The sequence below is a fragment of the Panulirus ornatus genome, chromosome 31, assembly GCF_036320965.1.
Source record: "Panulirus ornatus isolate Po-2019 chromosome 31, ASM3632096v1, whole genome shotgun sequence".
NCBI classification, from domain to species: Eukaryota; Metazoa; Arthropoda; class Malacostraca; order Decapoda; family Palinuridae; genus Panulirus; species Panulirus ornatus.
This window is the reverse complement of record NC_092254.1, coordinates 12,294,672-12,309,329: the sequence shown is the minus strand read 5'-3', so window position 1 is coordinate 12,309,329 and position 14,658 is coordinate 12,294,672. Positions and strand designations below refer to the sequence as shown.

The window sequence follows — 14,658 nt, the reverse complement described above, 5'->3', positions numbered from 1 at the left end:
GTACTATAGTTCTAACATTACAATATTATTTTTCATCCATAACTAGCAGCACCAGCTCTCAGGAGCAGTGTTGTTTATTTTCCTTTTTACTTGATTCAGGTGAACATTCCATTTTTCCTAATTCAAGAAAACATCTTATTTTCTCTAATTCAAATTGTCTATTCACTTTTCTTGGATTCAGGTTCATGGGTTGCAAGGTAACCCTTGGAATACCTCCATGGCTGACATTGAGCAGACGGTCTTCTATGACTACATTGACTTCAAACCCTATGTTCACAACTTGAGGAAAAAAGAATTTTTGGTGAGCTTCAGCTGCAGAACTTGATTATGTACATTTTTGAGCTTCATTAGAGATTATTAGATTACACAAACTATTTACCTCATTCACATGACATTCAATAATGACAGTTACCTCCCTTCATTTTTCCAAGCATTTAGTACTTTGTGTACAGGTTGCATGTTAATGTTATTCCATATGAGAATGAATGAATGAATAGTTAGGCCATATTCACAACACACACACACACACACACACACACACACACAAGAACCACGCCTAAAGAAGTACAAAGAAATGATAGAGACAGTCCATATGATGGCAAGAAAGATGAAACCAGAATTAGGGAAACTGAATTACGAGAAAAGGCTAGGGGGCTTAAATTTGCCCACGGTAAGAGAGAAGGGTAAGGGGTGACCTGATCACAGCCTTTAACTTTTTAAACCAGTTTGATGGCATTGTCACTGAACTGAATTTGAAAGATAGGGATGTAGGAATAAAGCATCCAGAGGCCATGACAGGAAATTCATCAAAAATCTTGTTAAAAAATGTAAGGAGGGACCTTTCCAGTATAAGAGTGGTGAATGAATGAATTAGACCAAATAAGGGTATAATAAATGCAAGCAGCATGCAGATGATTAAAAATCATACGATAAAGGAAAAGGTTAAAGAGATAGGGCCTCAGAAATGAAAACTCCCCTCCTATGCAGGACAAATAGTAAATTATAAATAAAGAATTGTACAATTACACACACACACACACACACACACACACACACACACACACACACACACACACACACAAATTATAAGTCTTGGGCACTACCTGAGCCAAGAAAATAGAGATCTTTAAGGAAGTCAGGGAAATTGGCATGAGCAGCTGGGCCAGCCTGTTATTGGTCACAAACAAATGCAGGCAGACTAAACTTTTTCAGTTTTAGATAGGACTGTAATCAGATTCCAACAAGGGAAAGTATCAAAAGCAGTCAGTTGAGAGTAGATTCACAAGGAAAGGACTGTTGGGAGAAATGAATATGAATCAACAGATTTTTTAAGAAATATTACAAAACAGGAACAAGAGGAGGAGATACAGAAATTTAGAAAGCAATCCAAACATCATGAAAGGAGTCAAGAGATGAGGGAGGAACTCAGGGAATTAAAGATTATAGTTAATGTTCATGAGCACAGATTTGCGTCAATTAAGGGAGGTCAGAAGGTGCATAAACAGAGGAAAGAAGACAGATTAATTAAAGAGCATAAAAGGTCAGGAGGAGCTATTCTTGATATCCAAGAGGCTTTGAATGAGAGGAAATGTATAGGATACAAAAGCTATTGAATATAGTGGACAGGGTGGAAAAGCAGTCGCATTTTCTAGGGCTGGTCAAATAACTCGGAGAATTATGAATGATTCCGTGGAACAGGAACCTAGGAACATTCTAAGAGATGCCCAGGAGATTGAGTGAACAATCAGGAAAATAATGTTCTGGTTAATGAAAAGTTGAGAAAAATGCAAAGCACATAGAGTGAATGCTTGTTAGCAAAACTGCAGATTATATGGAAACCAGAGATATGGAGGATGACAAATCAAAACTGTTGGACTGAGCCATAAAGTGGATGGCACCAGTTTTAAGTGATTAGTAAACTAGGAGGTTGATAGATATAAATATTTAATTGTACACCAGATAAAGATGAAAGGGAAAGAAAGAGGTGCTCTTTAAAAGATTTCTAGATGATAGAAAATTACCAAATGTTTTTTTGTGAGATAAAAGAGAGAAAAAATTTGCAGTCATAATAATATGCAAGGGGATGACCATTTGTGGTTGACACCAAGGCAACTACAGGCAAATGGTAAACTGTTTAGTGATAGTGTAAGAACTTACCTAGAGGAAAGGATTAAGAACATTAACACATGGTCTGGGTTCATCTCCTGGTCACGTCAAGCAGTGGAGATCACTGTGAACGAGTGGAGGCAGCAGGACAAGCGATCCAATCAGAGAGCGACACGCCAAGGAGTCTGAATGGGTGGCCATCACTTGCTGGGGAACACAGTCCCACTGAATGCTGGAATCAGTATTTCCTGAGGAAGCCTGTTAAATGATTGAAAAGTTGAGGTATATCTCAGCTCCTCCCCATTTGTTTCCATACCATCCTGTTTTCCATATATCTCATTATGTATATGCAGATATTCCAAAATCCGAAACACTTCTGGTCCCAGGCATAAGGGATACTCAACCTGTAGTAACATTAGTTGGGAAAAGGGCAGGAATGTAAGTGTTAGGATGAGAGATTTTGAGATTTACAATAAATAAGTAGGAATTGGGTACCCCTAGCTTCAGATATCAAAGGAAGGTTAAAAAGAGGGAGGAATGGCATAGTAAAAGATGTCATAAAGCAAAGTAGTCTTGAGATATATTGTGGCATAGATATAGGCAACACACCAGCTGCTCAGCATTTGTAAGGAACCTTGAAAAGAATAATGTGGACTAGTCATGAGACAATCCAAAACTTTTCCGTATATTCATCAGCAATGAATTGTCATTTAAAGTGCAGCTAATCAGGCTAAGGGATTTAAAAGAAAGAGTTGTAAATGAGGATGTATGGATATGTAAAAAGCATCCAGTAAATTAAGATGCTGTATGATAGAAGAGAATGTTCAAGAGATAGTGCCACATGAGTGTTAAGCTCCCTTCCTTTGCAGTACAAATAGGTAATTACAGAAGGATTTCTTTAGTGATAGAGTATAAGGTGATTGGAATAAGCTATATACAAGACTGTGAGTGCAGATGATATAAAATCCTTTAAGAAGTTGTTAGGTGTTGAAAAAAGTTTGAGATTGGGCCCCTTGAAAGCAGAACTCCCCCAATTTTTCACACTTAGGTTAGTAGACTGACATTTCACTCCACTCACCCTTTTTAGATGTTTAATAACATGTCCCTTTGCAGGTACAAGTTGGTCTGGATTGTAAGGGAAGAGAGACGTTGGACCCAAGCATGTCTAATCCACCTGATGCCCCCTCAATGTTTGAGGTATTCCTGGAGACAGTTGTGCAGCCTTTGAATGGAGGCGATGAGGTTCACCCTTTGGTTTTCAGGGCCTGGGTAGGTCATTCATAGTTCTGGTAGATCCTAAAAGGCCATGTTATAGGTTTCAGGATTATCATGAGTGAAATGATCATGGAAGAGGGCTTTAGGATTGAGGTAAAGGTTTCAAGGCAAGTTACATAGTAAGGGCTCTAGGGTCATGTGCACTAGGTTAATGGGAAACATTCCAGGGTCATACTAGGAGCTTTAGAATCTTAGAAGCATTATTAGAAGATATTAATGGCTTTAGAATCACAATTACTTACAGTGCATTAAAGCTGGGGCTTCAGAATTATATTGCTCTAGAGTAACAGGAGTGCCTTTAGGAGTATATTAAGTGACTGGGGCCTACAAAGACAATGCTCTAGAATCTCACTATGCATTGCATGATCAAGGAAGTTCTCCAGAATAAGAGTATGGGCTTCACTGTCATGGAAAGTTCTCCAGAATCATGTTATGAACTTTAGCATCAAGAAAGTGATTAAGAATCATTGTATGAGTTGTGAGGTTAAAGAACATGTTTAGAAAAGTATATTATGAGCTCTGAGGATAGGAAAACTGTTGAGAATCATATATTGATTTACATGATCAAGATAATTGTTCAAAATCATATATGAGCTTCAACATCAAGGAAAGTGTTCAGTCATAGTATGACTCTTGCTGTTTCACCATTCTCTTTTATTATTTTCTCTTCTATGTCCTGTTAGATCAATTGTTATTTTCTTCTGTTCAGCTGGATCTGTTTCATCCATTGTTACTCATAATTCAATTACTTACTGTTATGTTACCTACTCCCTTGTTTCCTTATGCTTTGTTACCTGCTTTTGTAGGATTAGTGTTCTAATCCTATTTTTCTCACTTATTCATGTTAATTGTCCATGGGTCTACTTGCCCATGCAAAATTTGCCATAGCTTTATTTCTCCACACTATGAATTTCACTTATATTTTCAGTAAAAACAAAATCCCTGTACTGCTCAGTATGCTAGTTGACTATGTGTGACCTTTAGGTTCAAACACAGATAAAAGCCATGGTCATCACCAATATAATTATCAGCTTCCACACTTTCCATTGTATAATTATCTCTTCTCCCTGTTTTCTTATCTACCCTTGATTTTATTACCCATTAATTTCTATAGGTTTGTTGTCTTTGTTCTCAAGGATTGTCCTTAATCATCATTGCTCATCATCCATGAACTGGGCTACTTGTCCATAATCTTCAGTAGTCCATGATCTCCTTAAATAGTCATCCATGGTCTTTAAATCAGTCATCAATGATCTTTTAAGATACTCATCATAATGTTTAGATGCCCATGATCTTCAAGGGTACTCAGCAATGATCTTTAGTGTAGTCATTCTTCCATATTCGATTTTCAAGGAAGGCATCCCATGACACTTAACCCTTTAAGGACTGTGATGCAACACTCCAGCATGATAGAGTGATTTTATGGTAGGATGGCATAATCTTTCACCAAATATTTAAGGTTCATGTCGCGGACCAGGCCATCAAACCTAGGGTTTATTGCATCTTAATCAAAAGGCTAAAAGTTAGCTTCACCTGAAGATGGTCTTTTTTGCATTTCTGTCAGTCACTATCATATTTTTCTTTTTTTATTACACTTAATCACTGTTTCCTGCATCATTGAGGTAGCTCCAGGAAGCAGACAAAGAATGGCCCAACTGCTCATATGTGTGGCCCAACTGCTCATATGCACATATATATATATACATAAGCTCCATACACACACAAATACATATACATATCAACATATACATGCACAGATATGTACTTTTATACACATGGATATATGCCTGCTTACCTTCACCCTTTCCTGTTGCTACCCCACCACAGAGGAATATTCCCCCCGTCCCTGTCTCTGTCCCCTTTCAGCGAGGTAGTGCCAGGAAAGGACAATAGAGGCCACATTCGTTCACACTCAGTCTCTAGCTGTTGTGTGTAATGCACCGAAACCACAGCTTCCTATCCACATCCTGGCCCCACAGACCTTTCCGTGGTTTACCCCAGACACTTCACATGCCCTGGTTCAGTCCATTGACAGCACATTGAACCCAGTATACCACATCGTTCCAATTCACTCTATTCCTTGCACCCCTTTCACCCTCCTGTATGTTCAGGCCCCAAGTGCTTAAAATCTTTTTCACTCCATCCTTCCACCTTCAATTTGGTCTCTCACTTCTTGTTCCCTTTACATCTGACACATATATTGTCAATCTTTCCTCACTCATTCTCTCCATATGCCCAAACCATTTCAGCACACCATTCTTGTACTCTCAACCACACTTTTTTTATTACCACACATCTCTCTTACCCTTTCATTGCTTATGCAATCAAACCACCTCACACCACATATTGTCCTCAAACATCTCATTTGCAACACATCCACCCTCCTCCGTACAACCCTATCTATAGCCCATGCCTCGCAGCCATGTAACATTGTTGGAACTACTATTCTTTACACATACCCATTTTTGCTCTCCGAGATAACATTTTCTCTTTCCACACATTCTTCATTACTCCCAGAACCTTCATCCCCTCCCCCACCCTATGACTCCTGCTTCCATGATTCCCTCTGCTGCTTAGTCCATTCCAAGATATCTGAAACACTTCACCTCCTCCAATTTTTCTCCATTTAAACTTACATTCTGGAGATATCTGGTAGTGGATTTAGCAGTGGGTGGAACAATGGAAGCAGAAGTGAGTCACAGGGTGGGGGAGGGGGTGAAGGTTCTAGGAGCGTTGAAGAAGGTGTGGAAGGTGAGAACGTTATCTCGGAAAGCAAAAAATGGGTATGTTTGAAGGAATAGTGGTTCCAACAGTGTTATATGGTTGCGAGGGATGGGCTGTAGATAAAGTTGTGCAGAGGAGGGTGGATGTGTTGGAAATGAAATGTTTGAGGACAATATGTGGTGTGAGGTGGTTTGATCAAATGAATAATGAAAGGGTAAGAGAGATGTGTGGTGGTAAATAGTGTGTAGTGGAGAGAGCAGAAGAGTATGTATTGAAATGGTTTGGTCACATGGAGAGAATGAGTGAGGAAAGATTGACAAAGAGGATATATGTGTCAGAGGTGGAGGGAACGAGAAGTGGGTGACCAAACTGGAGGTGGATGGATGAAGTGAAAAAGAATTTGAGTGATCAGTTCCTGAACATACAGGAGGGTGAAAGGCGTGCAAGGAGTAGAGTGAATTGGAACGATGTGGTTTTCGGGTCAACGTGCTGTCAATGGATTGAACCAGGGCATGTAAAGTGTCTGGGGTAAATCATGGAAACTTTTGTGGGGCCTGGATGTGGAAAGGGAGCTGTGGTTTCGGTGCATTACACATGGCAGCTAGAGACTGAGTGTGAATGAATGTGGCGTTTGTTGTCTTTTCCTAGCGCTGTCTCGCGTGCATGCGGGGGTAGGGGGGTTCTGTTTTATGTGTTGTGGGGTGGCGACGGGAATGGATGAAGGCAGCAATTATGAATATGTACTTGTGTATATATGTATATGTTTGTGTATATATATATGTATGTTTATGTTGAAATGTATAGGTATGTATATGTGCATGTGTGGGTGTTTATGTATATGCATGTGTATGTGGGTGTGTTGGGCCATTCTTTTGTCTGTTTCCTTGCGCTACCTTGCTAATGCGGGAGACAGCGACTATAATAAAAGATGATATCCCTGGGGATAGGAGAGAAAGAATACTTCCCACGCATTCCTCACGTGTCGTAGAAGGCGACTAAAGGGGACGGGAGCAGGGAGCTGAAAACCCTCCCCTCCTTGTATTTTAACTTTCTAAAAGGGGAAACAGAAGAAGGAGTCACGCGGGGAGTGCTCATCCTCCTTGAAGACTCAGATTGGGGTGTCTGAATGTGTGTGGATGTAACCAAGATGAGAAAAAAGGAGAGATAGGTAGTATGTTTGAGGAAAGGAACCTGGATGTTTTGGCTCTGAGTGAAACGAAGCTCAAGGGTAAAGGGGAAGAGTGGTTTGGGAATGTCTTGGGAGTAAAGTCAGGGGTTAGTGAGATGACAAGAGCAAGGGAAGGAGTAGCACTACTCCTGAAACAGGAGTGGTGGGAGTATGTAATAGAGTGTAAAAAAGTAAACTCTAGATTGATATGGGTAAAACTGAAAGTGGATGGAGAGAGATGGGTGATTATTGGTGCATATGCACCTGGGCATGAGAAGAAAGATCATGAGAGGCAAGTGCTTTGGGAGCAGCTGAGTGAGTGTGTTAGTAGTTTTGATGCACGAGACCGGGTTATAGTGATGGGTGATTTGAATGCAAAGGTGAGTAATGTGGCAGTTGAGGGAATAATTGGTGTACATGGGGTGTTCAGTGTTGTAAATGGAAATGGTGAAGAGCTTGTAGATTTATGTGCTGAAAAAGGACTGGTGACTGGGAATACCTGGTTTAAAAAGAGAGATATACATAAGTATATGTATGTACGTATGAAAGATGGCCAGAGAGCATTATTGGATTACGTGTTAATTGATAGGCGTGTAAAAGAGAGACTTTTGGATGTTAATGTGCTGAGAGGTAAAACTGGAGGGATGTCTGATCATTATCTTGTGGAGGCGAAGGTGAAGATTTGTAGAGGTTTTTAGAAAAGAAGAGAGAATGTTGGGGTGAAGAGAGTGGTGAGAGTAAGTGAGCTTGGGAAGGAGACTTGTGTGAGGAAGTACCAGGAGGGACTGAGTACAGAATGGAAAAAGGTGAGAATAAAGGATGTAAGGGGAGTGGGGGAGGAATTGGATGTATTTAGGGAAGCAGTGATGGCTTGTGCAAAAGATGCTTGTGGCATGAGAAGCGTGGGAGGTGGGCAGATTAGAAAGGGTAGTGAGTGGTGGGAAGAAGAAGTAAGATTATTAGTGAGAGAGAAGAGAGAGGCATTTGGATGATTTTTGCTCGGAAATAATGCAAATGAGTGGGAGATGTATAAAAGAAAGAGGCAGGAGGTCAAGAGAAAGGTGCAAGAGGTGAAAAGAGGGCAAATGAGAGTTGGGGTAAGAGAGTATCGTTAGATTTTAGGGAGAATAAAAAGATGTTTTAGAAGGAGGTAAATAAAGTGCATAAGACAAGGGAACAAATGGGAACTTCAGTGAAGGGAGCTAATGAGGAGGTGATAACAAGTAGTGGTGATGTGAGAAGGAGATGGAGTGAGTATTTTGAAGGTCTGTTGAATATGTTTGCTGATAGAATGGCAGATATAGGGTGTTTTGGTCGAGATGGTGTGCAAAGTGAGAGGGTTAGGGAGAATGCTTTGGTAAATAGAGAAGAGGTAGTAAAAGCTTTGTGGAAGATGAAAGCCGGCAGGGCAGTGGGTTTGGATGGTATTGCAGTGGAATTTATTAAAAAAGGTGGTGACTGTATTGTTGACTGGTTGGTAAGGTTATTTTATGTATGTATGACTCATGGTGAGGTGCCTGAGGATTGGAGGAATGCTTGCATAGTGCCATTGTACAAAAACAAAGGGGATAAGAGTGAGTGCTCAAATTACAGAGGTATGAGTTTGTTGAGTATTCCTGGGAAATTAAATGGGAGAGTATTGATTGAGAGGGTGAAGGCATGTACAGAGCATCAGATTGGGAAAGAGCAGTGTGGTTTCAAAAGTGGTAGAGGATGTGTGGATCAGGTGTTTGCCTTGAAGAATGTATGTGAGAAATACTTAGAAAAGCAAATGGATTTGTATGTAGCATTTATGGATCTGGAGAAGGCATGTGATAGAGTTGATAGAGATGCTCTGTGGAAGGTATTAAGAATATATGGTGTGGGAGGCAAGTTGTTAGAAGCAGTGAAAAGTTTATATCGAGGATGTAAGGCTTGTGTACGTGTAAGAAGAGAGGAAAGTGATTGGTTCTCAGTGAATGTAGGTTTGTGGCAGGGGCGTGTGATGTCTCCATGGTTGCTTAATTTGTTAATGGATGGGGTTGTTAGGGATGTGAATGCAAGAGTTTTGGAAAGAGGGACAAGTTTGCAGTCTGTTGTGCATGAGAGAGCTTGGGAAGTGATTCAGTTGTTGTTCGCTGATGATAAAGCGCTAGTGGCTGATTCGTGTGAGAAACTGCAGAAGCTGTTGACTGAGTTTGAGTGTGTTTGACTGAGTTTGAGTGTGTGAAAGAAGAAAGCTGAGAGCAAATGTGAATAAGAGTAAGGTTATTAGGTACAGTAGGGTTGAGGGACAAGTCAATTGGGAGGTAAGTTTGAATGGAGAAAACTGGAGGAAGTGAAGTGTTTCAGATATCTGGGAGTGGACTTGGCAGTGGATGGAACCATGGAAGGGGAAGTGAATCATAGGGTGGGGGAGGGGCGAAAAGTTCTTGGAGCGTTGAAGAATGTGTGGAAGTCGAGAACACTGTCTTGGAAAGCAAAAATGGGTATGTTTGAAGGAATAGTGGCTCCAACAATGATATATGGTTGCGAGGCATGGGCTATAGGTAGAGTTGTGCGGAGGAGGGTGGATGTGCTGGAAATGAGATGTTTGAGGACAATATGTGGTGTGAGGTGGTTTGATCGAGTAAGTAATGAAAGAGTAAGAGAGATGTGTGGTAATAAAAAGAGTGTGGTTGATAGAGCAGGAGAGGGTGTTTTGAAATGGTTTGGTCACATGGAGAGAATGCATGAGGAAAGATTGGCAAAGAGGATATATGTGTCAGAGGTGGAGGGAACGAGGATAAGCGGAAGACCAAATTGGAGGTGGAAAGATGGAGTGATCGGGGCCTGAACATGCAGGAGGGTTAAAGGCGTGCAAGGAATAGAGTGAATTGGAATGATGTGGTATACCGGGGTCAACATGCTGTCAGTGGATTGAACCAAGGTATAAGAAGCGTCTGGGGTAAACCATGGAAATTTTTGTGGGGCCTGTATGTGGAAAGGGAGCTGTGGTTTCGGTGCATTATACATGACAGCTAGAGAATGAGTGTGAACGAATGTGGCCTTTGTTGTCTTTTCCTCACACTACCTTATGCACATGCTTGAGGAGGGGTTGTTATTTTATGTGTGGCAGGGTGGCGCTGGGAATGAATAAGGGCAGACAGTATGAATTATGTACATGTGTATATATGTATATGTCTGTGTGTGTATATATATGTATAAGTTGAGATGTACAGATATGTATATTTGCGTGTGTGGATGTGTATGTATATACATGTGTATGTGGGTGGGTTGTGCCATACTTTCGTCTGTTTCTTTGCACTACCTCGCTAACGCGGGAGACAGTGACAAAGTAAAATAGATATGATAAATATATATATGGATGAAGTGAAAAAGATTTTGAGTGATCGGGGCCCTGAACATACAGGAGGGTGAAAAGTTTGCAAGGAATAGAGTGAATTGGAATGATGTGGTATACCAGAGTCGACCTACTGTCAATGGATTGAACCAGGGCATGTGAAGCGTCTGGGGTAAACCATGGAAAGTTTTGTGGGGCCTGGATGTGGAAAGGGAGCTATGGTTTCGGTTCATTATACATGACTGCTAGAGACTGAGTTTGAGTGAATGTGGCCTTTGCTGTCTTTTCCTAGCGCTACCTTGCGCACATGCAGTGGGAGGGGGTTGTCATTTCAGGTGTGGCAGGGTGGCGACAGGAATGAATAAGGGCAGATAGTATGAATTATGTACATGTGCATCTTTGTATACATCTGTATGTGTATATATATGTATACGTTGAGGTGTATAGGTATGTATATGTGTGTATGTGGACGTGTATGTATATACATGTGTATGTGGGTAGGCTGTGCCATTCTTTCGTCTGTTTCCTTGCGCTACGTCGCTAACACTGGAGACAGCGACAAAGTATAATATATAAAAATAGTATATGTATATGTATGTATATATGCATGCATGGGTGTTTATGTATATGTACATGTCTGTATAAGTGGATAGGCCATTCTTCGCCTGCTTCCTTGCACTACCTTGCTGATGTGGGAAACGTTGATCAAATATATTGAATATTAGATAGATGAATATGTATATACTGCAAGAGGTTACAGTGGTGCGCATGATCTAGTATATGGAAAATGAAACATGATAAGTTACCAAGTGCACTTTCATGTAATGATCACATCGTCAGGGGAGATACAAGAATGAGATAGAAGATGTAAAACGTTCAGTTGATATACATTCCAATGACATTCATTTTTCAACTCTCTTGAAAAATATATCATGTAAACTTATTCTATAAGGAAAAAGCCATTATTTGACAAACTGATTCAGGTAATTTCTGAAGAACTGTACACTTAATTGTTGATACATCAAGATTAGCCTGAGGATTGTTTTTGCACTAAACTTCTTTGATAATTCTAGATAAGGTCTCATAACTTTTAAGGTTAGCTCTGCCATGACATATTGATGTTAGCCCTTTTTGACAATTTCTAATCAACCTTCCCTAACTAAATCCCTTTATGATGGTTACTTGTTAAACTTCTGAAATACACTTAGGGTAGCCTGTCCTAGATACTTCTTTATTAGCCTTCCCACACACTTTTAGATTAACTTTGACAAATACCTCTATGTTAGATTCCCTTTAAACATCAGGTTAATCGTTCTTTTGTATTTCTGAGTTAGCTATTCTCAACACTTGCGGGACAGCACTCTTTATCACATATATGCATAAAGAAAGGCTTACTTTTAGGTTAGCCCTCCTATCTTGTAATTTAGCCCCCCTGAATCCTTTTTGGTTTGCTAAACCTGGCAATATCATTGTTACAACCATCCAGGCTTTATTGGTACTTTTGTTTCCACAGATGTACTATGACAGTTCTCGACAATTGCTTCGCTTGGATGTGAACCCAGACCAGGATGCTGATCAGCCCCACAAGTCTTATAAGAGCATCCATGACTACACCACTGGTAAAACTGCTGTTTCTGTTTGATTAGATTTTGCTTGCTTTATGTATATTATTATTATTATTATTGTTATTATTATTATTATTATTATTTTTATTATTTTTATTATCATGTTATTATCACTTTATCGAGGATGTAAGGCATGTGTACGTGTAGGAAGAGAGGAAAGTGATTGGTTCTCAGTGAATGTAGGTTTGCGGCAGGGGTGTGTGATGTCTCCATGGTTGTTTAATTTGTTTATGGATGGAGTTGTTAGGGAGGTGAATGCAAGAGTTTTGGAAAGAGGGGCAAGTATGAAGTCTGTTGGGGATGAGAGAGCATGGGAAGTGAGTCAGTTGTTGTTCGCTGATGATACAGCGCTGGTGGCTGATTCATGTGAGAAACTGCAGAAGCTGGTGACTGAGTTTGGTAAAGTGTGTGAAAGAAGAAAGTTAAGAGTAAATGTGAATAAGAGCAAGGTTATTAGGTACAGTAGGGTTGAGGGTCAAGTCAATTGGGAGGTGAGTTTGAATGGAGAAAAACTGGAGGAAGTGAAGTGTTTTAGATATCTGGGAGTGGATCTGGCAGCGGATGGAACCATGGAAGCAGAAGTGGATCATAGGGTGGGGGAGGGGGCGAAAATTCTGGGAGCCTTGAAGAATGTGTGGAAGTCGAGAACATTATCTCGGAAAGCAAAAATGGTTATGTTTGAAGGAATAGTGGTTCCGACAATGTTGTATGGTTGCGAGGCGTGTACTATGGATAGAGTTGTGCGCAGGAGGATGGATGTGCTGGAAATGAGATGTTTCAGGACAATGTGTGGTGTGAGGTGGTTTGATCGAGTAAGTAACGTAAGGGTGAGAGAGATGTGTGGAATAAAAAGAGCGTGGTTGAGAGAGCAGAAGAGGGTGTTTTGAAATGGTTTGGTCACATGGTGAGAATGAGTGAGGAAAGATTGACCAAGAGGATATACGTGTCGGAGATGGATGGGAACGAGGAGAAGAGGGAGACCAAATTGGAGGTGGAAAGATGGAGTGATCGGGGCCTGAACATGCAGGAGGGTTAAAGGCGTGCAAGGAATAGAGTGAATGGAATGAAGTGGTATACCGGGTTCAAAGTACCTGTCAGTGGATTGAACCAAGGCATAAGAAGCGTCTGGGGTAAACCATGGAAATTTTTGTGGGGCCTGTATGTGGAAAGGGAGCTGTGTTTCGGTGCATTATACATGACAGCTAGAGAATGAGTGTGAACGAATGTGGCCTTTGTTGTCTTTTCCTCACACTACCTTATGCACATGCTTGAGGAGGGTTGTTATTTTATGTGTGGCAGGGTGGCGACAGGAATGAATAAGGGCAGACAGTATGAATTATGTACATGTGTATATATGTATATGTCTGTGTGTGTATATATATGTATAAGTTGAGATGTACAGATAAGTAATTTCGTGTGTGGATGTTGTATGTATATACATGTGTATGTGGGTGGGTTGTGCCATACTTTCGTCTGTTTCTTTGCACTACCTCGCTAACGCGGGAGACAGTGACAAAGTAAAATAGATATGATAAATATATATATGGATGAAGTGAAAAAGATTTTGAGTGATCGGGGCCTGAACATGCAGGAGGGTTAAAGGCGTGCAAGGAATAGAGTGAATTGGAATGATGTGGTATACCAGAGTCGACCTACTTTCAATGGGATTGAACCAGTGCAAGTGAACTTTGGGGTAAACCATGGAAATTTTTGTGGGGCCTGTATGTGGAAAGGGAGCTATGGTTTCGGTTCATTATACATGACGCTAGAGACCTGAGTTTTGAGTGAATGTGGCCTTTGCTGTCTTTTCCTAGCGCTACCTTGCCACGATGCATTGGAGTGGGTTTGTCAATTCATGTGTGGCAGGGTGGCGACAGGAATGAATAAGGGCAGACAGTATGAATTATGTACATGTGCATCTTTGTATACATCTGTATGTTGTAATATCAATGTATAAATACGTTAGTGTCTAGTTATGTATATGTGTTTAATTGGACGTGTATGTATATACATGTGTATGTGGTAGGCTGTGCCATTCTTTCGTTCTGTTTTTTTTTTTTTTTTTTCCCCTTTGCGCTTCGTCGCTAACCACTGGAGACAGCGACAAAGTATAATATATAAAAAAATAGTATATGTATATGTATGTATATATGCATTGCTATGGGGTTTTTGTATATGTACATGTCTGTATAAGTGGATAGGCCATTCTTCGCCTGCTCCTTGCACTACCTTGCTGATGTGGGAAACGTTGATCAAATATATTGAATATTAGATAGATGAATATGTATATACTGCAAGAGGTTACAGTGGTGCGCATGATCTAGTATATGGAAAATGAAACATGATAAGTTACCAAGTGCACTTTCATGTAATGATCACATCGTCAGGGGAGATACAAGAATGAGATAGAAGATGTAAAACGTTCAGTTGTATACATT

At 40.4% G+C, this 14,658-nt stretch overlaps 1 protein-coding gene across 1 annotated transcript in view; it reads left to right on the top strand.

The window, feature by feature from the left end:
- The window catches only part of LOC139758821 (uncharacterized), a 94,734-nt gene that overhangs the window by 15,985 nt on the left and 64,091 nt on the right, over nt 1-14,658 (top strand). Inside the window, exons 6-8 of the mRNA XM_071680648.1 lie at nt 182-301; nt 3,220-3,375; nt 12,109-12,214. Of these exons, the coding sequence (XP_071536749.1) occupies nt 182-301; nt 3,220-3,375; nt 12,109-12,214 (382 nt within the window). The remainder of the gene's footprint in view (nt 1-181; nt 302-3,219; nt 3,376-12,108; nt 12,215-14,658) is intronic.